We start from the raw sequence: 25,667 nt of genomic DNA, 5'->3' as shown, positions 1-25,667 counted from the left end.
GGTATCCAGTTTATATGAGGAGAGCTAGAGTAGTGACAGCCTTTGGTGAAGAAGAGAGCAAGAATGACAACTCTGCCCGTCTGTCTCCAACAGACACTTTTGATTGGTACTTCTGAGAGAATTTGAGATAAATCAAGTCACATTTTATTTGTCACCTGCTTTGACAAACAACAGGTTTGAACTAACAGTGAAATGCTTACTTCTCAACAAAGCAGACAGAAAGAAAATAGAGAAATAATAGAAAAGTAAACACGTACTAATAAAAGTAGTTATAGATATACAATGAGTAACGATAACTTGGGGTACCAGTAGTTCCCCAAAAATATCAAAAGGAAGTTTGTTCTGAAGTGTCTCTCCTATATCTGAGAGATATAAGAAATATCAGGAAACATTTTACATGTATTTAACCCCATATTTTTGGCATTAAACAGTCTCCATATATACTTCCATTCATTTTTTTCAACTTGTACTGGAGGACCTTCAGACGAGTCTTGTGAGGCCTGTGGGCGACCTAGAGCAACCGACATGCACATGTTTGTGAGAGTCTCACCTTTGCACAGAGGGGACGCTACAGAAGTTGGCAGATCGGCTGTACCAACTTCAGACGTGTCTCCTGATACTTATGGAGGTCGTAGAACAAAACGGAGAACACCATCGTGTTCGTGAGAGTTTTGTAGACCAAACTGTTTGGCGACTACAGACGATTTTGTGAGCAGACCGATTTTTGGGATGTCTCATGGTCTGACAAACACCGCTCTGTCATCTTTCACCGCAGATGCGTAAGTGCAACATAGGCGGGTGCGGTGGATTGAGACGCTTCTAGAATAAACTGACATATTTTTATAGGGACATCGACCTTAGGGGGTTAACTATTTAGCAGTCTTATGGCTTGGGAGTAGAAGCTGTTCAGGGTCCTGTTGGTTCCAGACTTGGTGCATCGGTACCGCTTGCCGTGTGGTTGCAGAGAGAACTGTCTATGACTTAGGTGGCTGGAGTCTTTGCCAATTTTTAGGGCCATCCTCTCACACTGTGATGTACTGGGCCGTACTTCCCTCTGTAGCACCTTGCGGTCCTATGCCAAAAAGCAGCTGCGTAACTTTTTGAGGATATAAGGGCCCATGCCAAGTCTTTTCAGCCTCCTGAGGGGGAAGAGGCGTTGTCGTTCCCTCTTCACGACTGTTTTGGTGTGTTTGTACCATGATAGATGCTTAGTGATGTGGACACAGAGGAACTTGAAGCTCTCGACCCGCTCCACTTCAGCCCTGTCGATGTGAATGGGGGCCGTGCTCAGCCCTCCGTTCCTGTAGTCCAGGATCAGCTCCTTCATCTTGCTGACGTTGAGGTAGAGATTGTGCTGGCACCACACAGCCGGTTCTCTGAGCTCCCCCCTATAGGCTGTCTCATCGGTCTGTGATCAGGCCTATCACTGTCGTGTTAATGATGGTGTTGGAGCAGTTGTGGGTGAAGAGGGAGTACAGGAGGGGACTAAGCACGGAACCCCTGAGGGTATTGAAACGAACAATTGAAACAAATAATTGAAAGAGAAAACCTCCCTAGTCTTTGTGGTTGAATCTGTGCTTGAAATTCACTACTCAATTGAGGGAACTTACAGATAATTGTATGTGTGGGGTACAGAGATGGGGAAGTCATCTAAAAAAGTCATGCTAATCACAATCATTTAACACAGAATGAGTCCATGCAACTTATTATGCGATTTGTAAAGCACATTTTTACTCCTGATCTTATATTTGCTTGCCATAACAAAGGGATTGAATACTTGTTGACTCAAGACATTTCAGCTTTTCTTTTTTTATTAACTTGTTACAATTTCTAAAAACAACATTCGACTTTGACGTTATCGGGTGTTGTGTGTAGATCAGTGACAGAGTCTCAATTGAATCTGCTGTAAAATCAGCTTGTAACACAACAATGTGGGGAAAATAAAGGGGAGTACACTTTCTGAAGGCATTGTATATGTTCTGGCTTCAGTAACTGCCTGTGTAGGAAGCTGAACAGTGACTCCGTGGGTTGTTCTGGCCAGGGCTGAAGCTTGGCTGATTTGGCCAGGTCATAGTGTAAGCCAAGTGCAAGATGTTTTAGTAACATGTAACTGCTGACTGGGTTGGCTAGCTAGAGAGCCAGGCAGGTAGTATGCTTTGGCTGGGTGTGTGGGCTGTTGAACTGCATCTGCTGCCTGGCTCTCTGATTTGACTGGCTGTGTCCAAAATGGCACCCTATTCCCTACATAAGGCCATGGTCAAAAGTAGTGCTCTCTCTATCTCCTCTCTCTTCTCTCTCTCTCTCTGGACAAAAGTAGTACACTATGTAGAGAATAGGGTGCTGTTTGGGGCACATACTCTTTAAGTTGCAGAAGGAAGCAGCCAGCCTGGTTAGGCTGACGATAGATGGAGCTGAGTTGACTGACTCCGTCTAATGATCGCTGCATGTTGTGCGATTGATCGTACCGCTGCAGGGCATTCTATCCACACACAGGATTCTTGTCAAAATGCTCTCCCTTATCTCTCTTTCGCTCTTGCTCTCTCTTTCCATTTCTCTCTTTAACTCTCTCCATCCCTCACTGGAATGATCTTCCTTTGTCATGTACACGCTCTTTGATTGACACCAAATGTGTTATGTAGACTTTTTTTTAATACCTTTTTCCTTCCCTTGAGGTTCCCACCCCTCCACTCCCCTATTATTGGGAAAGTTTGAGAAATGTAATAAGAGGCAAACCTCTGAAACGCAAACTTTCCGTCCGTAGCTCCTGCTTCCTGTAACCTCTTGCTTCCAGTGAGTCCGTATCAGTGATGGCTCATCAAAACCCTAGAAAAAGCCCATAGCGGTTGAAATATAGCCCTTATTGTACAGTCAATATCAATATGAAAGAAAGCAGCCAGGGGTGGGTTTCTCCTTTTGGCTGCCGTAGAATCTTCAGAGGCAATATCTGCTGTGTAGGAGCATCACCAGAGCTGTGGTCAATTCACGGTCAAACCACACATCTCAGCAGAGAGGGATGATGACCCCCAGACATTTTCACAATTTTGTTGTAGCCTTGAACTACCACACCTGACTCAAATAATCACAGGCATAGTGGTTAGTTGAATCCCATGTGCTATCTCTGAAATAGGCCTAGGTCAAGTAGATCAAAGACATGGAATTGCCGTTAGTCCCCGTGGAGACGTTTGAAAACCATCTGCTCTGTAGGAGCATGTTGCGCCGTGGTCGACTCACAGGCGAACCATAAATCTAGGAGTGGGAAGATGTCCTTTAGACAAACCACTCCCCCTCTTTGGTCCCCCTGCGGTGAAGATCAAGCGGACGCTTACACACAAACACAAGAATGCTCACACTGTGATGCCAAGATTAGAGGTCTCGACCTCAGAGGCAGCTGGAAAAGGTTTCATCACAGATAAGATGTGTTGCATTTTGTGTTTGTGTGTGCGTTCTTGGAAGTTTGAGTGTGCCTGTGTGTTAGTGTGTGTGAGAGCCTGGTTGTGTGTGTGTGTGAGAGCCTGGTTGTAAACGTTTGTGTGTGTGAGTGCGTGCGTGTGCCACGTGTATACGTGCGTCTGTGTGTGCGTCCGGGCACGTGTGTGTGTTTTGGTGGTTTGTGAGGCAATGGCCATCTGAAAGCCGTTTCCTCGTCAGATGAGGAATCTTCCATATCCCTGTTTTATGTCCTCTACTAAAGCACTTTGAGCATTTAGACCCACAACCGCACATCACAACCATCTCAAATGAGCTTATTTATGTACAGAAAATAATCACTATACCATTTGCCAGGTGTTTATTGCTTTTGGAAATTGAACGAACCTTTCGATGTGAGATGAAGTTGTAGGCAACTTAACAGAGGGAGAGATTGCACTACGTCAATGTTATTAAAGCCCAAATGAACAAGAATTACTTTTGTCAAGATTAAGTTATTGGTGTTCTCAGATACGTGTTGGTCTGCCGAAGTGGCTCCCTCTGTACACCAGAGCGGGAAAGAGAGAGAGACTCGGAGGGAGGGAGGGAGGGAGGGAGGGAGGGAGAGAGACACGGGGAAAGAGAGAGAGAGAGAGAGAGACACGGGGAAAGAGAGAGAGAGAGAGAGAGAGAGACACGGGGAAAGAGAGAGAGAGAGAGAAATAAGAGGGAAAGAGCGGTGTGTTATTATTACAACAGAGAAAGATACTGCAGATGCTCTCTTCGTGCTGTGACTGCAACCGTGTGGAGCGATCTTTATCAAGTCGTTTTTTTTGTTGCCTCGTGAGTCGTTTTTTTCTCAAGTTGATCTTTTGAACATTTGTACAATTTGCTCCCTCATTCGTGTGTGTGTGTGTGTGCGCGCGCTGCTCTTATGAGAGTTGTGTGTAGATGTGGACATTCGTGTGTGTTTGGTGTACATTTGAGAGTCGTGTGTGTGTTTGCGCAGCACATCCTGTCACACAAAACACAGGGCCTGTTTTTTGTTGTTGTTGTGACCTTGGTTAGTTTAATCGCTTGTCACCATGGTGATGAAGCTATCCCATCTCTCCCTGCCACCTACCGCGCTCCGTGAAGGAGGGGGGTGACACAGACACACAGACAGTGGGAGGTGGAACACACACAGAGCAGGAACCCTGGGGTCATTTTAACATAAAAAAGCTATAAAACACACTCTTTTTTTAATGAAGCAATTGTAACTCATTCACCTAATTTCCATCCATTTCATGTTTTTTCAGGAAAGTGGTTGTCAGACAGACAGTGGTTGCTCAAGTTGGAGCTAAGAAGGAACTGTCATGGTAAAAAGGCCAAGATGTTTCTGTGGGTGGGGGGTGGCTGTGAAGTATTGATCTATGTTGAATGTAGCCTAGCCAGCAGTATTCCTACACACAACATATCTAGCTTCTTCATTGCTTGCCCTTTGGGGGTTTTAGGCTGGGTATCTGTAGAAGCACTTTATGACAACTCCTGATGTTAAAAGGGCTTTATAAAATACATGTGATTTGAATGATCGTTACCCATCGGACTGGTATCGTTGTCTTCTTTATCTATGATTGTCTTTATCGTTAAATCTCATCCCACCTTCCTCCCTCTTTTTCCTCTCATTCTGTCCCTTTTTTAGGAGCGGTATATTTGGAGGGCGGTCTGGAGGAGTCTAAGCAGCTGTTTGGGAGGCTGCTTTTCAACGGAGAGGTACAATCACTACATCACTAAATTACTTATTCACTTATACTGTCTGGAATGCTGTGTTCCCATCTCCCGCCATGTGTGTGTGTGTGTGTGTGTGTGCCTGTGATTAGATTTAGATTAGAGTTGATTGTGTGTGTATACGCGTGTGTGTGTGTATGCGCACTCGTGCTTCTTTTGTTGTGTGGACAGATTAAACGTCCTTGGTTCTTTCTAATTGCTGCCCTCTGGCCATGACGCTCAACAACAGTCTATTGAGTTAGTGTGTGTGATGCGGGGTGAGTGTGTGTGTGTTCGCCTGATGCTGTGATGCAGGGTTCTGTGTGTGTTTTGTGTGTGTGATGCCTGGATCTGTGTTTCTACACAGAAAGAGAAACGGGGCCTTCGGATTGTATTCAGACGCCTTTTTCCACATTTTTATCACGTTACAGCCTATTTCTAAAATTGATGAGGGAAAAAAAATCCCCTCATCTACTACACACAATACACCATAATTACAAAGCAAATGCAGGTTTGTAGAAATGTTTGTTACTTTATTAAATATAAAAAATCTATCAAATTTATGTACAGTTGAAGTCGGAAGTTTACATACAAATTAGCCAAATCCATTTAAACTCCAAGTAAAAATCCCCTGTTTTAGGTCAATTAGGATCACCACTTTATTTTAAGGATGTGAAATGTCAGAATAATAGTAGAGAGAATTATTTATTTCAGCTTTTATTTCTTTCATCACATTCCCAGTGGGTCAGAAGTTTACATACACTCAATTAGTATTTGGTAGCATTGCCTTTAAATTGTTTAACTTGGGTCAAACGATTCGGGTAGCCTTCGACAAGCTTCCCACAATAAGTTGGGTGAATTTTGTCCCATTCCTCCTGACAGAGCTGGTGTAACTGAGTTTTCTAGGCCTCCTTGCTCGCACACGCTTTTTCAGTTCTGCCCACACATTTTCTGTAGGATTGAGGTCAGGGCTTTGTGATGGCCACTCCAATTCATTTCGAAAAACCTGTTTTCACTTTGTCATTATGGGGTATTGTGTGTAGATTGACGAGAGAATAAAAATAAAAACATGTTTTTTGATTGTCTGTAACGTAACAAGATGTGGAGAAAGGGTCTGAATACTTTCCGAATGCACTGTACATGCTGCTTACGTTAGTCCTCTTACTCAGACTAGGGAGGCGTGCAGGATCAAGGATGCATCCCAAATGGCACCCTATTCCCTATATGGGCCTATGGGCCCTGGTGAAAAGTAGTACACACTCTACCATTTGGGACGCAATCAGAGAGTGGGATCAGGGACTGTGGGCTGTCTCTGTACACAGCCTATTGTAAGGGTTTCAGCTACAGTACATAGATACATTAGCTGCACCCGGATTTGCTGAACGGTTGTGTATTAAAGCAGTACCTCGGGGCTATAAAAAAACAAACATTTGTTGGTGCATTATCAAAAGTTTCCACTTAAAACAACAAATCTTACAGAACAATGAGCAAACAACTTCCTCCTGGCGAAGGAATGGAGAACTGCTCATCTGCTAAATCCACAGAATGGCATTCTGAGTCAGAAATGCACAGAAAGCAGAAACCCACACACACACACACACACACCTGCTCCCAGATGCGTAGAAAATAGAAACAAAGCAGATCAGAGAAGAGCAGAGCGTATAAACAACCCCTGGGCTATAAGCAGCAGGACACTGCCTACTGCGTTCTGTTTCTCTTATAGCAATAGTCTAAATAGTACACACACACACACACACACACACACACACACACGATTTCTCTCTCTTATAGTCAGTCTAAATTATGATTGTGCTGATAACACAGGTGTTGGTTTCACTGGTGTCAGGGGAGATGGGGCATGAGAGGAGAGGGAGAGATTTCTGGAAGGAGTAAGGGAGGAAGGGGGTATAGAAATAATTGAGGGAGTATGAGAAATGGGAGTGAGGGAGGGGGATAGAGTGAAGGATCATTTAAATGTGCAGTAGTTTAAAATAGCGTTGTCATCCCCACCAGGAGCTGAATATTCCACAGGGCGGAACAATAAGATGCAGATTCCCACTTTGTCTGCCATAACAGTTACAGAAAACTCTGTGTAACTTAACACTCCCAAATTATCTGTACACACATTACCAAAGTTATGAGAGGAGGGTTGCGTCCCAAATGGCACCCTATTGCTTATTTAGTGCACTAGTTCTGACCAGGTCCCATAGAGAAACACATTGGGCTCTGTTCTAAAGTAGTGCACTAGGTAGGGAATAGGGTGCTGTTTGGGATGAGTGTGAGGTGTCAAGCTGAAGGCCTCTCCATTTCTCTGCATGTGGTGTTCTCTGCCCTCTGAGGGTTGTGTCTCTGTTCAGAGTGGTGTTAAATTCACACATGGATGCTCAGGGCTTATACTCTGTCAATTCACTCACCACTCTCTCTCTCTCGCTCTCTCTCAATTCAATTCAATGGGCCGTCATTGGCATGGGAAACGTGTTTACATTTCCAAAATAAGTTAAATAATATACCAAAGTGCGAAGACGCAAAACGACATCAACAAAAAAACAGTAAACATTGCGCTCACGAAGGTTTTACAATTATATACAGTTCAAGTGTTATACAGTATTATCAGCAATGTAAATAGTTGTGCTCCACAGTTTGCCGCTTTGTCATGGCAACGCGCTGCTGTGATTGCACACAGCGGTATTTTGCCTAACAGATATGGGAGTTTATCGATGTTTAATTTGTTTTCAAATTCTTTGTGGGTCCGTGTGACCTGTGGGAAATATGTGTCTCTAAGGTGGTCATACATTGGGCAGGAGTTTAGGAAGTGCAGCTCAGTTTCCAACTCATTATGTGGGTAGTGGGCACATGGCCTGTCTTCTCTCAAGAGCCAAATCTGCCTATGGTTTCTGTCCTCTTTCAATACCAAGGCTATCCTCACTGAGTCTTTACGTAGTTAAGGATTTTCTTAATTTTGGGTCAGTTACTGGTCAGGTATGCTGCCACTGTGTACTCTTTTAGGGCCAGATAGCATTCCAATTTTCTCAGTTTTTTGGTAGATTTTTTCCAGTGTGTTAAGTAGTTGTCTTTTTGCCTTCTCACAATTTGGTTGGGTCTAATTGTGTTGCTTTCCATGAGCTATGTCGGGTGTGTTTGTGCACAGAGCCCCAAAAACAGCTGGCTGAGGAGACTCTTTAGGTTCATATCTCTGTAGTGAGGGCTTTGTTGTGGAATGTGTTGGCATCACTTGCTTTTAGGTGGTTTGAGAATTGAACAGCTCTTTTCTGGATTTTGATAACTAGCGGTTATTGTCCTAAATGTATTGTTTGGGGTTTTGCATTGTACACAAAGTAGGTTTTTGCCGAATTCTGCATGCAGCCTCATTTTGTGAATTATTAGTTGGTGAGTGGACCCCAGACCTCCCAACCACAGACGGCAATGGGTTCTATAACTGATACAAGTATTTTTAGCCAGACCACTTTTTTTTGCCAGATCCTTTTGATGGCATAGAAGGCCCTTCGTGACTTGTGTCTTAGATCGTTCACAGCCTTGTGGAAGTTACCTGTGGTGTTGATGTTTAGGCCGAGGTAGGTATGATTCTTTGTGTGCTCTAGGGCAGGTATTCCCGAACTGGGGTATGCGCAATGACGTCGGGGGTACGCCAAATAAAAAAATGAGGAAAAAAAGGCCAGAATCCCAGTGTCGCCTCTTAACTGTTGATATTGAGACTGGTGTTTTGCGGGTACTATTTAATGAAGCTGCCAGTTGAGGACTTGTGAGGCGTCTATTTCTTAAACTAGACACCCTAATGTACTTGTCCTCTTGCTCAGTTGTGCACCGGGGCCTCCCACTCTTTCTATTCTGGTTAGAGCCAGTTTGCGCTGTTCTGTGAAGGGAGTAGTACACAGCGTTGTACGAGATCTCCAGTTTCTTGGCAATTTATTGCATGGAATAGCCTTAATTTCTCAGAAGAAGAATAGACTGACGAGTTTCAGAAGAAAGGTCTTTGTTTCTGACCATTTTGAGCCTGTAATCGAACCCACAAATGCTGATACTCCAGATACTCAGCTAGTCTAAATAAGGCCAGTTGTATTGCTTCTTTAATCAAAACAACAGTTTTCAGCTGTGCTATCATAATTGCAAAATGGTTTTCTAATGATCAATTAGCCTTTTTAAAATGATAAACTTGGATTAGCTAACACAACGTGCCATTGGAACACAGGAGTGATGGCTGCTGATAATGGGCTTCTGTACACCTATGTAGATATTCCATATAAAATCTGCCGTTTCCAGCTACAATAGTCATTTACAACATTAACAATGTCTACACTGTATTTCTGATCAATGTGATGTTATTGTAATGGACAAAAAAAAAAAAATCTTTAAAAAAAAACAAGGGCACATCTAAGTGACTCCAAACTTTTGAACGGTAGTTTATGTAAATAAGTTATTTCTGTTTTTTATTTTTACTGTATAAAAATCTGGTTTCGCTTTGTCATTATGGGGTATTGCGTGAGTAGATTGAGGATTTTTTTATTTATATAATCAATTTTAGAATAAGGCTGTACCATAACAACATGTTAAAGAAGGGAATGGGTCTGATTACTTTCCGAATGCACAATTGTATTATTTGTGTACAGTATAAAATTAATGTCATATGTTTTCTACCCAACGCTGCACCCAACACTTTCCATCAATTTGTATAGCAGACTGTCATGCCAAATTGTGTCTCAAGCTTTTTAGAAATCAACAAACCATGAGAAGACATTGCTTTTGTTTTGTTTGTCATTAAGGGTGTGTACAGTGTATACGTGGTCTGCCGTATGGTATTTTGGTTAGAAGCCAATTTTATATTTGCTCAGGACATTGTTTTCACTGAGGAAATGTTGGGGTTTGCTGTTGACTGTACTGCAGAGGATTTTTTAGAGATCGCTGTTGACACAGATTCCACAGAATTTCTTGTGGTCAAATTTGTCTCCACTTTTGTGGATTGGGGTGATCAGACCTTGATTCCAAATATTGGGGTAGATGTCAGAACTGAGGAAAAGAGTTTAAGAATGTATTTTGTGGTATGTATATTTTATAGTTTAGTATACCATCAACACCACAGGCCTTTTTCGGTTGGAGGGTTGGTATTTTGTCCTGTAGCTCATTTAATGTAATTGGAGAATCCAGTGGGTTCTGGTTGTCTTCAATAGATTATTCAAACTTTTTGTAAATGATCATGTACAGTATATGTTTTTGCTCTTGGTTCTTTGTTATATGACTGAAAAGGTTGGAGAAGTGGTTTATCCATACATCTCTATTTTGGATAGATAGGCTCTTCGTGTTTGTTTAGTGTGTTCCAATTTTCCGAGAAGTGATTTGATTCTATTCTTCAATCACATTGAGCTGTTTTCTGACATGCTGTACCTATTTGTTTTAGTGTTTCACCATTGTGAAGGTGTAAGCTTGGTTTTCTGCGTCACTGTGTTTTTGGTTGGATAGGTTTCTTAATTTCTTTCTTCGATTTTTGCATTCTTCATCAAATCATTTCTCATTGTTACTTTTCCTAGGTTTTCCGCCTGAAATAAAATTGTATTTTGTTAGCTGAATGGTTACATATATTGTTCAGGCTTCCTTCTGCTAAGTTTACAACTTCACTATTGCAGTGAAACATTTTGTCCAGGAAGTTGTCTAAGAGGAGTTGGATATTTTTTGGGTGGTGGGCAATTGTTTTTTGGTAGGTCTCTACACTACCCTACTTCCATCTATAGCATTTCATAATAGCATGCAGTTTGTTCGGCTTCGATGCCTCGTGGTTGAGAATTGCTCTTTTCAAGTATTTTGCTGTGATTTTGCTGTGATCTGATAGGGGTGTCAGTGGGCTGACTGTAAATGCTCTGAGAGACTGGGTTAAGGTCCGTGATAAAGTAGTAAACAGTACTACTGCCAAGAGGTGAGCTATAGGTGTACCCACCGTAGGTGGCCCCTCGAAGCCTACCATTGACTATGTATTGACCCAGCGTGCGACAGACCGGGGGGGGGGGGGCATATTGGGGAGGGAATGACCTGTCCCCAAATTAATATAGTTTGTTTTGATATTTCGACCTGCGAAATCAACATGCGCGCAATGGCGTAAGCAGACACACGTGAGCGCCCGATCTAGTCAGCATGTAATCCACTATAATCATTTCCTTCCTCCAGTCATGTAGACTAGAGTGCAGAGTCTAGAATACCGCCATGGTATCATCACACTCCAGCCTGGTAAGTGGTGATAATGCACATAATTCTGGTATGCACACTGCCATAAAAACCCAACAATGTCTTTCAGTGTCCTGGCAAAGGTGGTGACCGTGGCCTTGTAGAGGTGTACCTGGTCGTAGAGGCTGTCCAAATTCAGGGAGCGGTATTGGGCTAGGTAAACATTGTGTTTCGAGTAGGGCATTTTTGGCTGATACCGATATCCGGTATTTTCCTTGCCCCCCAAAAATTATACCATTATTTAACATTTTTAGCGGCCTTTTAAGCATTCTAGTACAGTTAAATAGTTGAAACACACACACACACACGGACCAAAAAGTTATTTTGTTGGCATTTACGTATGTCCCCATTACCAGTAAAACGTTTCGTTGTTCATTTGTTCAGTCTCAACGGGGATTTCATCATACATGTCAAGCAGTGACGTTTCAGCCGATTCCGATATGTTTACCGATATATCGTGCATCCCTAGTTTCGAGGCACAGTCACGGGAAATTCTTACATTTACCCACTGTATGGTGGCAGTATAGTTATGTGGCAATCCTTTACTGCTGGGCCCTCAGGTCGTTTGTGCCTGTGTGAATTATGTGCAGCTCCAGGGCACACCGGGTGTTTGGACACCACAGTTTAGCCACTTAGTGTTTAGGAATGAGTTTTCCTGCACACATTTCCCGTTTGAAAATTGGGTTGCTAGGATGGCTATCGGGGGGCTGACGGGTGTGCTAAGTGGGGGGGGGGGTCTGGTGGGTTGGTGGATCATGTCTGTCCTGCCTGTGGTTGGGGTCTGAAGTGGGCTGTTCTGTTGGCTTCTCTTCGGGGATGGACAGCTCTCTCATGAGTTGTTCATTTTCCTCTCCATCCTGTGGGAGTTTTATCACCACAGGCCAGACTGAAGACACGTCTCTCTCCCTCATCAGCTTTCTGGGTCTGGTTGAGTGGATGTTGTTGTGCTGGTCTGTCTGAAATGTGTTGAATTGCTGTTTGAGCTCTACCAGCTCGATCTCCCTCATCAATGCAGGAGCAGTGCTGTTTTTGGATCTGCTCAGTTCTGAAGGGGTGATTCTCTTCTTGGGGCTGCTCATCTGTTGGGCTTTTGAGGAGGGGGTGTGACCTGACTTGCTCAGGATGGCGGGGTCGTCACCAGGGGTGAGCTTCTCCTGCTGCGCTCTGTCTTTGATCCTGTAAAAGTCGTGCTGAAACGGTTTGTGGTTGCCCTGCACCATTACTCTTCCAGACGTGTACAGGTTGATACTGGCTGTCTCAGTGTTCTCAATGTCCAGTATTCAGAGTTTCCACCCTGGGTTAATACCATCTCTCTTGACATGCCAGGGGCTTGTCTGTGTGGAAGATGAGGTTGCTTACGTTTCCATTGCCGTAACAGTCAGCAAATAGTGTCTCTCTCTGGATTTTCCTTGAGGAGTATGTCTTTGTACTTTTTACGTGCAGCATAATAATAAAACATCTGGGGTTCATGTATTTTGATGGCCTCTGCATGGGCGTGTGGAGCCTCTTCATTTGGGTGGTGATTGCAGTGCTCTGCTGCCATTGTTGTATTCAAGGGCATTCACATTTCACATCTCTGTGAAAATTGTAGTTGGTGCCAGTGCGTCTGTCCAGTCCTAACTGGACAGATGAGTGTGAGGTGGTTTCTGCTGGTTGCTTTGCTGAGTAGTCCTTGGCAGTCTTTGCAATAAGAATCCTTTCCAGGTAATTTTGTCAAAATGGAATGTAACGCTTGATGTTTTCATTTGGATTGAAGGTTCTGTTGTAGAGAATAGTTTTCTGAGTAAGACCCTGTGAACAAAATCCAGGTTTATTTAGGTTTGTCCAGGTTTATCCCACTCTAATTCTAAAGTTTTTGGAAAAAGTAGAGGAGCTTCTTTCTCTCTCTTTCTCTTATATTTATCTTGTCTCTCGCTGTCTCTTTCTCTCTCTATCGCTCTTTCGCTCATGTTAATTTCCTGCTCCATCTCTCTCTATCCATCGCTCCCTCTCTCTTTCGCTATCTTCCTCTCTCTGTTTCTCTGCTGTCAATTCCACAATGTGTTATTACGGCCGGAGAACTTCAGTCCCACACCAGTTGTTTTACAGACCTAAACAAAATATTTGCGTCCCAAATAGCTCCCTATACAGGCCATCCCAATGGGCCCTGATTGTGCCCAAAAGTAGTCCACTACTTAGGGATTATGATACCATTTGGGACTCAGATAACATCCCTAGTGGGTTTAATATGAATCCCTAATTGGTTTGACATTCATGCCCGGTTCACACAGAGAGTTACACAACTTTTTTTTTACACAACACCTTGCCTTCCACTAGTTTCTTAATAACAGTACTATGTTTCAATACAGGAAAATCAAGCAAACTCCCAATAGGGAGCCTGTGAAATATCTAGATGTGAATGTCGTAATGAACTAAGAGAGAAGGAGTAGCTTGAGGTTATTATGCCGTCTTAGTTTCAGGAAGGAAGGTGCCTCTCTAGACAGACATACCTGCTGTGTTCACAGCCCACACACCCACACACACACACCACACCGCATTACATCTCACACACACACACACACACAGGTTACTGTGTTGGATACTGTTGAGATGCATGCTGTTCTGCTCCATTCTTGTAGAAGTGGCCATCACCATCATGATGATCTCTCTCACTGCCCATAGGCTAATCCACTGTTGCCTATTGTCACCACCGTCCTAGGAAAACGTGCCAGGGGTTGCCGTGACAACAGTGGTTGCCACAGCGATCTGCTAGAGCTTTTGTTTGGTTTTGTAGAGCAGCAACAGACAGCCTTCACCTCCCCACGGCCACACTGATTGGAAAGATGCTATGTTTTGAGCGGTTTGGAACGGAGTGGTATCTGGGAAAAAAATCTGAATCTAACCCGCCAGTCAATTTTTTTCTCGATTTTAAGCTTTTGAGTTGTCACGTCTGCTGATTTAATGTGCACTTTGGGAAAGGCCTGAAAACCCTATGGGCAATGATCAAATTGATTCCCTTAAAATAATACATAGGACATGAGAGTTGAGCACATTTAAAACATCCCTGTCAAATCAATGTATAAAATATCAGACATTGTATTTAGAATGTTTATGCAAAATTTTATCCACCACTATTTTAACCTGTGCTACTTGGTTACTGGGCGTAGGCTACCAGTAGAGTGTGCTAGGCTTGCACGCTGAAGACAGGGCTGAACACACACACACACACACACACACACACACACACACAGGTAGAAGCGGGCTGGCGCTCTGACAGTTTCACTCCACTACCTCAGCCAGCTAACAGCGCCAAGCCGAGCTAGGGGGAGAAAATAAATGGCTTCCTAACACTCACCGTCACCACAGCCTGCATCTATCGCAATTGATTTAGCCCCGTGCTACATAAGTGTGCTTTTTTTCCCTTTAGAATACCCAATGGGTGCGTCTCAAATGGCACCCTATTCCCTAAATAGTGGATTACTTTTGATCACAAAAGAGTGCTTTATATAGGGAATAGGGCGCTATTTGGGACGCGGAAATGACTAATATCTACCCACGTCCAACTGTACTGGAGTGCACTTTCTCCATCCCTCTCCCTCCATCCATGTCGCAGTTTTTTTTCTCGCTTCCTCTCTTTTTCCTTTTCACCTCAGGTTGGAGAAAAAAAACATGTGCCTGCAGTACTTTTCAGAATGTTCCTTATTCTGAATTTGTGTTTGTTGAAAATGGTTTGGGTTTGTATGTTTCTTCAGACACAATCAACATCTCTCTCCGGGGTTGGTGCTATTCTTCTTTTCTATTTGAGGAAGTTGTGTGTAGGTTTTTCTTTTTCATTGTCGGTGGCTTTAGTACGCCACACTGTACAGATACAAACAGACTCACAAATGGGTCCTGTTCACAACCAGAAGTTGTATGAAAGATTTAACCAATGAAAAAACGTTGTACGTCGGAAATGATGGAAATGTGACTTCCGCTTCATCCTAACGCTTCATTCCCATTCATATCCGGATTCAATTACCAGAAAACGTTTGAGGGTTGTTTCTCACCATTCTGGTTACGTCTGAAACCCTATACTGACCATGTATGTTCTCCCATGAATTGTTATTGATCTGCAGTTGTGGTTTGAACTGGCTCTAAACTGTGGTTTGATGTATTGATTGACAGCCAGTCGCAGCAGACTCATTTGTCAGGGTCCTCTGGCCCCCAGAGAGAGGGAGAGGGAAAGAGTGGGACCGCTAGAAAGAGTGGTAGAGTATGCGAGGAGGGAGGGAGGGAGGGAGAGCGAGCGAGAAGTATATAAAGATAGAGGTTGATATGGGGAGAGGGGGGGATGAGAGAGAGAGAGAGAGAGAAAGTAGCAGAGAGACGAAGCATCCCAATCATGGATGTCCAGTAATCCCAGGAGGTCCCAGCCAGCGTGATTGAGAGGAGCCGTGTTGGAGTGTGTCTCTGTGTGCATTTGTGTGTGTTTGCTCGCACAATGTGCTGAGCCTTGGTCTTAGTGAAATGAATGAATGGGTCATCATGGAAGATTGATTCTCTCAGTGGGTTAGAGGGGGAAACATTTATTGAGTCCTATGACATCTTCAACAGGTTTTACTTGTTCACTCAGCCTGTTTTCTTTTACTTAAAAAAAAAAAAAATCTCATGAAGTCATTGTGATTCAAATAGTTGTGCGTTTGCGTCAGCTTAATTTGGAGAGCGAGACTGAGATGGTCAGTGAGACGGGCAGAGTGAGAGACCGGGAGACGGGCAGAGTGAGAGACCGGGAGACGGGCAGAGTGAGAGACCGGGAGACGGGCAGAGTGAGAGACCGGGAGACGGGCAGAGTGAGAGACCGGGAGACGGGCAGAGTGAGAGACCGGGAGACGGGCAGAGTGAGAGACCGGGAGACGGGCAGAGTGAGAGACCGGGAGACGGGCAGAGTGAGAGACCGGGAGACGGGCAGAGTGAGAGACCGGGAGACGGGCAGAGTGAGAGACCGGGAGACGGGCAGAGTGAGAGACCGGGAGACGGGCAGAGTGAGAGACCGGGAGACGGGCAGAGTGAGAGACCGGGAGACGGGCAGAGTGAGAGACCGGGAGACGGGCAGAGTGAGAGACCGGGAGACGGGCAGAGTGAGAGACCGGGAGACGGGCAGAGTGAGAGACCGGGAGACGGGCAGAGTGAGAGACCGGGAGACGGGCAGAGTGAGAGACCGGGAGACGGGCAGAGTGAGCGACGGGCAGAGTGAGCGACGGGCAGAGTGAGAGACACCGGACAGTGTGAGAGACCGGGCAGTGTGAGAGACCGGGCAGTGTGAGAGAGAGACTGTGCAGAGCGAGTGAGAGAGAGACTGTGCAGAGCGAGTGAGAGAGAGACTGTGCAGAGCGAGTGAGAGAGAGACCGTGCAGAGCGAGTGAGAGAGAGACCGTGCAGAGCGAGTGAGAGAGAGACCGGGCAGAGCGAGTGAGAGAGAGACCGGGCAGAGCGAGTGAGAGCGAGACCGGGCAGAGCGAGAGAGAGATGGATGAAGAGGGCTAGAGAGGAAGGGCGCTTGAGAAGGACGGAGTGGGAGGAAGAGAGAGAGAGAAATCTCCATCCTCCTTCCAACTGCCGTGATTCACTCATCCGTAGCTACCCACCGATGATTTGTCCCCTGTAATTATACCTCGCAAGCTTGGTCAGGAAAACGTTATTCTTAAATCCCCACTCGATGCGGGCGTAATCATTTAAACCTGTTGTCTGGCTTGTCTTAGGGACGCCGCCTGTAATTGAAACATTAGTGCTTCTGGTCTATATGTGGCTGGTGGGCCTGTGTGCGCCCCACGTTCCCATTTTAATCACATCCTTGATCAGAGACTACACACTCAGGAGTTTGTGTGTGTGTATGAGTAAGTGAAAGAGAGGGTGTGTGTGTGTGTATCTGTCTCATTTGTGTGGGTGTGTGTCTTGTGTGAGTCCAGTGTTCACCTGAAATCATCTCTAGTATTATTGACTTGCCTCCTGAGTGATGCCAGGGCTGAAGAACCGATGCATGGTTTCTTACTCAATACGATGTTGACTCAATACGTGATATGTACTTACAGCCTTATTACCTGTGAACAGATGTGAAAACGAATGGAAGCATTTGCTCAAACATATTAAGCACTTTCATCCATTTTTCAGTGCCTTGCCATGAAGACGGTATGATTGGTGGGTAGCTGAGGTGTGTGTGCTCCATTATGGTGGGCCGATATAGCAAATACATTTGAATGTTTGTTTTTGCACGATATTCCAAATGCCTGTATCGCAAGAATCAAGGTTTTGTTTTATTTTTTTGTTTTCTTGTGCGTTTGTGTCTGCTTGTTCTCATGTTGTCTTTTTGGTCTCATCTCCTTCACTCCCTCTGTGCTGTGTGCGCCTTCCCATTTACACCAGAGATCTGTATGTAATGATGAGATGCTCATGTCTCCGCCCTAACAATTGTAGTCGTTGCCCCAAAGTCGGGTTGGCAGGCGACAAGTTTACGTCCAAAATAATCCCGTCGAAATGCATTTTGGCTTATTTTGGACAGATTTTGGCGAGAGTGAAACCCCTCGCATCGCCTCTTCGTCTCTGTTTACATACACAGCAAGCTCCTCCTCCCTGCCACTCACAATAACAAATATGAAAGATCACTTCTACCTCTGACAAGCTGTTTCAACTCGCTAATTGCATTTGAGGTTTGGTCCAACAGAATCGGTCAAAGAGACACCGATACACATCGAGAAGCTATCCTTTCTGACAATACCCTTGTATGTGTCATCACTACTAAAACGGGAGTATCAACATTGATTCTGGCAAATGAATGCTCATTTTGCCGTACCGCTAGCAGCATTTTAGCCAAAGACTGTTATACTAGCTGTCTAGTCTGTGTTTTATATATGTGAGAAATAAGTGAGGCCACTTGATTTCAATATCTGAACAAAGTGGAAAGGCTGGAGTTGGAGACAGACAGAGGGGTGGGTTTGTAACAATTCAACTGTTCTGCCTTTTTAACTAGCAAGTAGATCCACGTTTGCTAAACTTGAAGTATAAAGATTAGCGGGCTACTCACTAGCACGTGGGCTTGTTCTTGAGAGGTTGTTTGAGAACTGTGTTAATGTTCTATAATGCCTGCGACAATACGTTCGTTATTATTAGTGACTGTGCATTATGCGTGGTTCTGATTTAAACATTTGAACAAAAAGGCCATTTTCATAGACTGACTTGAAAGCCAGATCAGTGATTATTGTAAAAAAAATAATAAAAAAATAATAAAAAAGCAGGTTAAACTATTTTGATAAAATAATACAATTTCTTAGTTAATCTTATGGTTGTGTGAGGCTTATATTTAGCATAGGGGTAATTTCACAAGCCCTGAATTCATTAGATTATTGCTGACTGTTTTAAATGCAGTGTATCTGTAATGAATACTCAGGGAGTATAGGGTGTAGATTCACGCGCAGAGCGCGGCAGGTCTTTATTCCGCCTTCGCAGAAGGCAGGAATTGTGGTCAAAGGCAGGCAATGGTCATACACAGGTAGGCAAACAGGCAGGTGAAGCAACTAGGACTGAAGGCTATTACTGGTTCTCACAAACGAGCTAGGAAAAGGCTTAGTACAGTAGTGGCCAAAAATTGAGAATGACACAAATATTAACTTCCACAAAGTTTGCTGCTTCAGTGTCTTTAGATATTTTTGTCAGATGTTACTATGGAATACTGAAGTATAATTACAGGCATTTCATAAGCGTCAAAGGCTTTTATTGACAATTACATGAAGTTGATGCAAAGAGTCAATATCAATATTTGTCTTTTTCAAGACCTCTGCAATCAGCCCTGGCATCCTGTCAATTCACTTCTGGGCCACATCCTGACTGATGGCAGCCCATTCTTGCGTAATCAATGCTTGGAGTTTGTCAGAATTTGTGGGTTTTTGTTTGTCCACCTGTCTCTTGAGGATTGACCACAAGTTCTCAATGGGATTAAGGTCTGGGGAGTTTCCTGGCCATGGACCCAAAATATTGAAGTTTTGTTCCCCGTGCCACTTAGTTATCACTTTTGCCTTATGGCAAGATGCTCCATCATGCTGGAAAAGGCATTGTTCATCACCAAACTGTTCCTGGATGGTTGGGAGAAGTTGCTCTCGGAGGATGTGGTGGTACCATTCTTTATTCATGGCTGTGTTCTTAGGCAAAATTGTGAGTGAGCCCACTCCCTTGGCTAAGAAGCAACCCCACACATGAATGGTATCAGGATGCTTTACTGTTGGCATGACACAAGACTGATGGTAGCGCTCACCTTGTCTTCTCCGCACAAGCTTTTTTCCGGATGCTCCAAACAATCAGAAAAAAGATTCATCAGAGAAAATGACTTTATCCCAGTCCTCAGCAGTCCAATCCCTGTACCTTTTGCAGAATATCAGTCTGTCCCTGATGTTTTTCCGGAGAGAAGTGGCTTCTTTGCTGCCCTTCTTGACACCAGGCCATCCTCCAAAGGTCTTCGCCTCACTGTGTGTGCAGATGCATTCACACCTGCCTGCTGCCATTCCTGAGCAAGCTCTGTACTGATGGTGCCCCGATCCCGCAGCTGAATCAACTTTAGGAGACGGTCCTGGCGCTTGCTGTACTATCTTGGGCGCCCTGAAGCCTTCTTCACAACAATTGAACCGCTCTCATTGAAGTTCTTGATCCAATAAATGGTTGATTTAGGTGCAATCTTATTGGCAGCAATATTCTTGCCTGTGAAGCCCTTTTTGTGCAAAGCATTGATGACGGCACGTGTTTCCTTGCAGGTAACCATGTTTGACAGAGGAAGAACAATGATTCCAAGCACCACCCTCCTTTTGAAGCTTCCAGTCTGTTATTCGAAATCAGTCAGCATGATAGAGTGATCTCCAGCCTTGTCCTCGTCAACACTCACACCTGTGTTAACGAGAGAATCACTGACATGATGTCAGCTGTCCTTTTGTGGCAGGGCTGAAATGCAGTGGAAATGTTTTTTGGGGATTCATTTCATTTGCATGGCAAAGAGGGACTTTGCAATTAATTGCAATTCATCTGATCACTCTTCATAACATTCTGGAGTATATGCAAATTGCCATCATACAAACTGAGGCAGCAGACTTTGAAAATTAATATTTGTGTCATTCTCAAAACTTTTGGCCACGACTGTAGAGTCAAAACGAACAATACCTCACGAAGGCGCAAACAGAATGAACTGAATTAAATAAGGAGCTGATGAGACCAGGTGAGTAACTAACACAGGTAAAATTAATGAACAAAAATGAAAGACAGGGCTACGTTCAAGAACACAAAGAAACAGGGCTACGTTCTAGAACACAACAAAGCAGAACACAAGGTTGACTAAGAAAATAAATACAGAACCTTGCAGTATTTGACCTTTAATTGTACAGCAAAGCATATTTAGATAATTAAATGTTGTCGTGAATTGCCCATAAGTAAAAATAGAAAAATCTAATCAGGACAATTTTTAAGCCATATCGTCCAGCCATATTCTCCGTCTGGCCAAACTCACTCACTTGGAATGGTTCTTATCTTTAAAGGTTTATCTTTTTTCCACTTCGGAAATCCCTTATGACAGACAACGTCACCGGCTGTCATTTCTCTGTCTCTGTCCCTCCCTGTCTCTCCCCCTGTCTCTCTTTTGGAATGACTCACCTAATATTTAACATTAACATTTAACATTTAAGTCATTTAGCAGACGCTCTTATCCAGAGCGACTTACAAATTGGTGCATTCACCTTATGATATCCAGTGGAACAACCACTTTACAATAGTGCATCTAACTCTTTTAAGGGGGGGGGGTTAGAAGGATTACTTTATCCTATCCTAGGTATTCCTTAAAGAGGTGGGGTTTCAGGTGTCTCCGGAAGGTGGTGATTGACTCCGCTGACCTGGCGTCGTGAGGGAGTTTGTTCCACCATTGGGGTGCCATAGCAGCGAACAGTTTTGACTGGGCTGAGCGGGAACTGTACTTCCTCAGAGGTAGGGAGGCGAGCAGGCCAGAGGTGGATGAACGCAGTGCCCTTGTTTGGGTGTAGGGCCTGATCAGAGCCTGAAGGTACGGAGGTGCCGTTCCCCTCACAGCTCCGTAGGCAAGCACCATGGTCTTGTAGCGGATGCGAGCTTCAACTGGAAGCCAGTGGAGAGAGCGGAGGAGCGGGGTGACGTGAGAGAACTTGGGAAAGTTGAACACCAGACGGGCTGCGGCGTTCTGGATGAGTTGTAGGGGTTTAATGGCACAGGCAGGGAGCCCAGCCAACAGCGAGTTGCAGTAATCCAGACGGGAGATGACAAGTGCCTGGATTAGGACCTGCGCCGCTTCCTGCGTGAGGCAGGGTCGTACTCTGCGAATGTTGTAGAGCATGAACCTACAGGAACGGGTCACCGCCTTGATGTTAGTTGAGAACGACAGGGTGTTGTCCAGGATCACGCCAAGGTTCTTAGCACTCTGGGAGGAGGACACAATGGAGTTGTCAACCGTGATGGCGAGATCATGGAACGGGCAGTCCTTCCCCGGGAGGAAGAGCAGCTCCGTCTTGCCGAGGTTCAGCTTGAGGTGGTGATCCGTCATCCACACTGATATGTCTGCCAGACATGCAGAGATGCGATTCACCACCTGGTTATCAGAGGGGGGAAAGTATAATAATATGACACCAACACCAAATTGGGTCCTGACGACCTGTCTCCCTAGCAACCAGCCCATCTCACCGGCGTTAATGCAGCGTGGCACACAGCGAGACTAAGTGACCGAACGGGAGGAACACACAGCACAAATGCATATCTCTCTCCACAGGCCGAGGAAAAGGAGGGCACTGTCTGTCAGTGTGGGGCGATGGGAGCTTTCAAATGTGTGTTTTTAGTGTGTGCGTGCCTTCCCCTGGTGTTCTAATGGTCATTGAGGAGACCTCTGTGCTCAGAATGACAAGCTGCTGACTCATTCAGGTCGCGTCTCAAATGGCACCCTATTCCCTACATAGTGTTTTGGTCAAAAGTAGTGCACTATGTAGGGAATAGGGTGCCATTTGGGATGCACAAACACAGTCAGTCAGACACCAGGCAGCAGATGCTTCAGGCTGTGTCTGAAATGGCACCGTATTCCCTATATAGTCCACTATTTTAAAAGGCACACTAGTGCCTTCAGAACGTATTCAGACCCCTTTTTCAAAATGTTGTTAGGTTAAAGCCTTATTCTAAATGGATTAAATTGTGTTTTCTTTTCATCAATCTACACACAATACGCCATAATGACAAGGCAAAAACAGGTAAAAAAAACTGAAATATGATATTTACCTAAGTATTCAGATGCTTTACTCAGTACTTTGTTAAAGCACCTTTTGCAGTGATTACATCCCCATATTATTCTTGGGTTTGACGCTACAAGCTTGGCACACCTATATTTGGGGATTTTCCCCTATTCTTCTCTGCAGATCTTCTGCAAGCTCTGTCAGGTTGGATGGGGAGCATTGCTGCACAGCTGTTTTCAGATCTCTCCAGACAAGTTAGATTGAGTTCAAGTCCGTTCTCTGGCTGGGCCACTACAGCCGTATCGATGAGAATGGGGTTGTGCTCGGTCCTCCTTTTTCTGTAGTCCACAATCATCTCCCCTGATCAAGACAAAGGATATGATTGTGTACTACAGAAAAAGGAGGACCGAGCAAGCCCCCATTCTCATCGATGGGGCTATAGTGGAGCAGGTTTGAGAGCTTCAAGTTCCTTGGTGTCCACGTCACCAACAAACTATCATGGTCCAAACACCAAGACAGTCGTGAAGAGGGCACGACAATGCATATTCCCCCTCTGGTTGCATCACCTCGTGGTCAGAGGCCGTGCAGTTGCCATACCAGAAGGCACTACAGAGGGTAGTGCGTACGGCCCAGTACATCACTGGGGCCAAGCTTCCTGCCATCCACGACATCTATACCAGGCGGTGTCAGAGGAAGGCCCAAAAATGTGGCACGTTCTCCAGCCACCAAACGGTACCGGAGCGCCAAGTCTAGGTCTAAAAGGCTTTTTAACAGCTTCTACCCCCAAGCCATAAGACTCTTGAACAGTTAATCAAATGGCTACCTGGACTATTTGCATTGTCCCCACCCCCTATTGTTACGCGGCTGTTACTCTCTGTTTATTATCCATGCATAGACACTTTACCTCTACCTACATGTATATATTACCTCAATTACCTCAATTACCTCAACTAACCGGTGCCCCCCCTGTATATAGCACATTGACTCTGTACTGTACTCTGTACTGGAACCCCCTGTAACTAGCCTCACTACTGTTATTTTATTGTTGCTCCTTAATTATTTGTTATTTTATTTTATTAAAACTGCATTGTTGGTTCAGGGCTTGTGAGTAAGCATTTCACCTGTTGTATTCGGCACATGTGACAAATAAAATGTGATTTGATTTGAAGGACATTCAGAGACTTGTCCCAAACCTCTCCTGCGTTGTCTTGGCTGTGTGCTTAGGGTCGTTGTCCTGTTGGAAGGTGAACCTTCGCCCCAGTCTGAGGTCCTGAGCGCTCTGGAGCAGGTTTTCATCAAGGATCTCTCTGTGCTTTGCATCGTTCATCTTTCCCTCGATCCCGACTTGTCTCCCAGTCCCTGCCACTGAAAAACATGCCCACAGCCTGATGCTGCTACCACCATGCTTCATTGTAGGGATGGTGCAAGGTTTCGTCCTGACGTGACGCTGGCATTCAGGCCAAAGAGTTCAATCTTGGTTTCATCAGACCAGAAAATCTTGTTTCTCATGGTCTGAGAGTCTTTAGGTGGCTTTTAACAAACTCCAAGCGGGCTGTCATGTGCCTTTTACTGAAGAGTGGCTTCCGTCTGGCCACTCTACCATAAAGGCCTAATTCGTGGAGTACTGCAGAGATGGTTGTCCTTCTGGAAGGTTCTTACATCTCCACAGAGGAACTCTGGAGCTCTGTCAGAGTGACCATTGGGTTCTTGGTCACCTCCCTGACCAAGGCCCTTCTCCCCCGATTTCTCAGTTTGTCCGAGCGGCCAGCTCTAGGAAGGGTCTTGATGGTTCCAAACTTCTTCAATATAAGTGTGATCGAGGCCACTGTGTTCTTGGGGACCTTCAATGCTGCAGAAATGTTTTGGTAACCTTCCCCAGATCTGTGCATCGACACAATCCTGTCTCGGACCTCAACAGACAATTCCTTCGACCTCATGGCTTTTGCTCTGACATGGACTGTCAATTGTGGGACCTTTGTATAGACAGGTGTGTGCCTTCCCAATTTTTTAAAATGTATTTTACTAGGCTAGTCAGTTAACAAATTCTTATTTACAATGACGGCCTACTTGTAAAGCCCCCCCCCCCCCCCTCCCCTAACCCGGACGACGCTGGGGCCAATTGTGCGCTGCCCTATGGGACTCCCGATCATGGCCGGTTGTGATACAGCCCGGAATCGAACATGGGTCTGTAGTGACGTCTCTAGCACTGCGATGCAGTGCCTTAGACTGCCTTCCCTTTTTGTTGAATTTACTACAGGTGGACTCTATTCAAGTTGTAGAAACATCTCAAGGATGATCAATTGAAACAGGATGCACCTGAGCTCAATTTCGAGTCTCATAGCAAAGGGTCTGAATACTAATGTTAGGTATTTCTGTTTTGTGTGTTTAATACTTTGGAAAAATGTATGAAAACCTGTTTTTGCTTTGTCTTTATGGGGTATTGGGTATAGCTTGCTGCAGATTTTTTTTTCTTTCATCAATTTTAGAATAAGGCTACAACGTAACAAAATGTGGAATACTTTCCAAAGGCACTAGTGCACTACTTAAGTATGGTGCCATTTGGTGCACTTTCTGTTATTGTATCTCCCTCCATGGAGTTATGAAGGCTTCTCAAAAAACATTTCACTCAGTAACCTCTCTCCCCCCTCTTTCTCTCTTTCCATCTCTCCTCATCTCCCCTTTTACAGGACCTTCGAGAAGTGTGGCTCAACTACCCGCCCCATCCTCTGCAGGTTGGTTGGAAATAATCTATTTGTCTGTTTTGTCCCTGCAATGCTCAGAATAGATATTGTATATACACTACATGACCAAAAGTATGTGGACACCTGCTCGTCGAACATCTCAATCCTAAATCATGGACATTAATATGGAGTTGGTCCCCCCTTTGCTGCTATTTAAAAAAAAATATATATATATATATATATATTTTACCTTTATTTAACTAGGCAAGTCAGTTAAGAACAAATTCTTATTTTCAATGACGGCCAAGGCAAATGGGTTAACTGCCTTGTTCAGGGGCAGAACGACAGATTTTTACCTTGTCAGCTCCGGATTCGATCT

At 44.6% G+C, this 25,667-nt stretch overlaps 1 protein-coding gene across 4 annotated transcripts in view; it reads left to right on the top strand.

The window, feature by feature from the left end:
* Positions 1–25,667, top strand: part of drosha (drosha ribonuclease III) — a 128,372-nt gene that overhangs the window by 50,918 nt on the left and 51,787 nt on the right. For all 4 annotated transcript variants that reach the window (XM_071415214.1, XM_071415211.1, XM_071415213.1 and 1 more), the window contains 2 exons: positions 5,087–5,157; positions 25,295–25,339. In XM_071415214.1, coding sequence (XP_071271315.1) covers positions 5,087–5,157; positions 25,295–25,339 — 116 coding nt within the window. The remainder of the gene's footprint in view (positions 1–5,086; positions 5,158–25,294; positions 25,340–25,667) is intronic.

This window comes from Salvelinus alpinus, chromosome 8 (genome assembly GCF_045679555.1).
Source record: "Salvelinus alpinus chromosome 8, SLU_Salpinus.1, whole genome shotgun sequence".
Taxonomy (NCBI): Eukaryota; Metazoa; Chordata; class Actinopteri; order Salmoniformes; family Salmonidae; genus Salvelinus; species Salvelinus alpinus.
The sequence above is the reverse complement of the archived record's forward strand: the minus strand, read 5'-3'. Positions and strand labels throughout refer to the sequence as shown.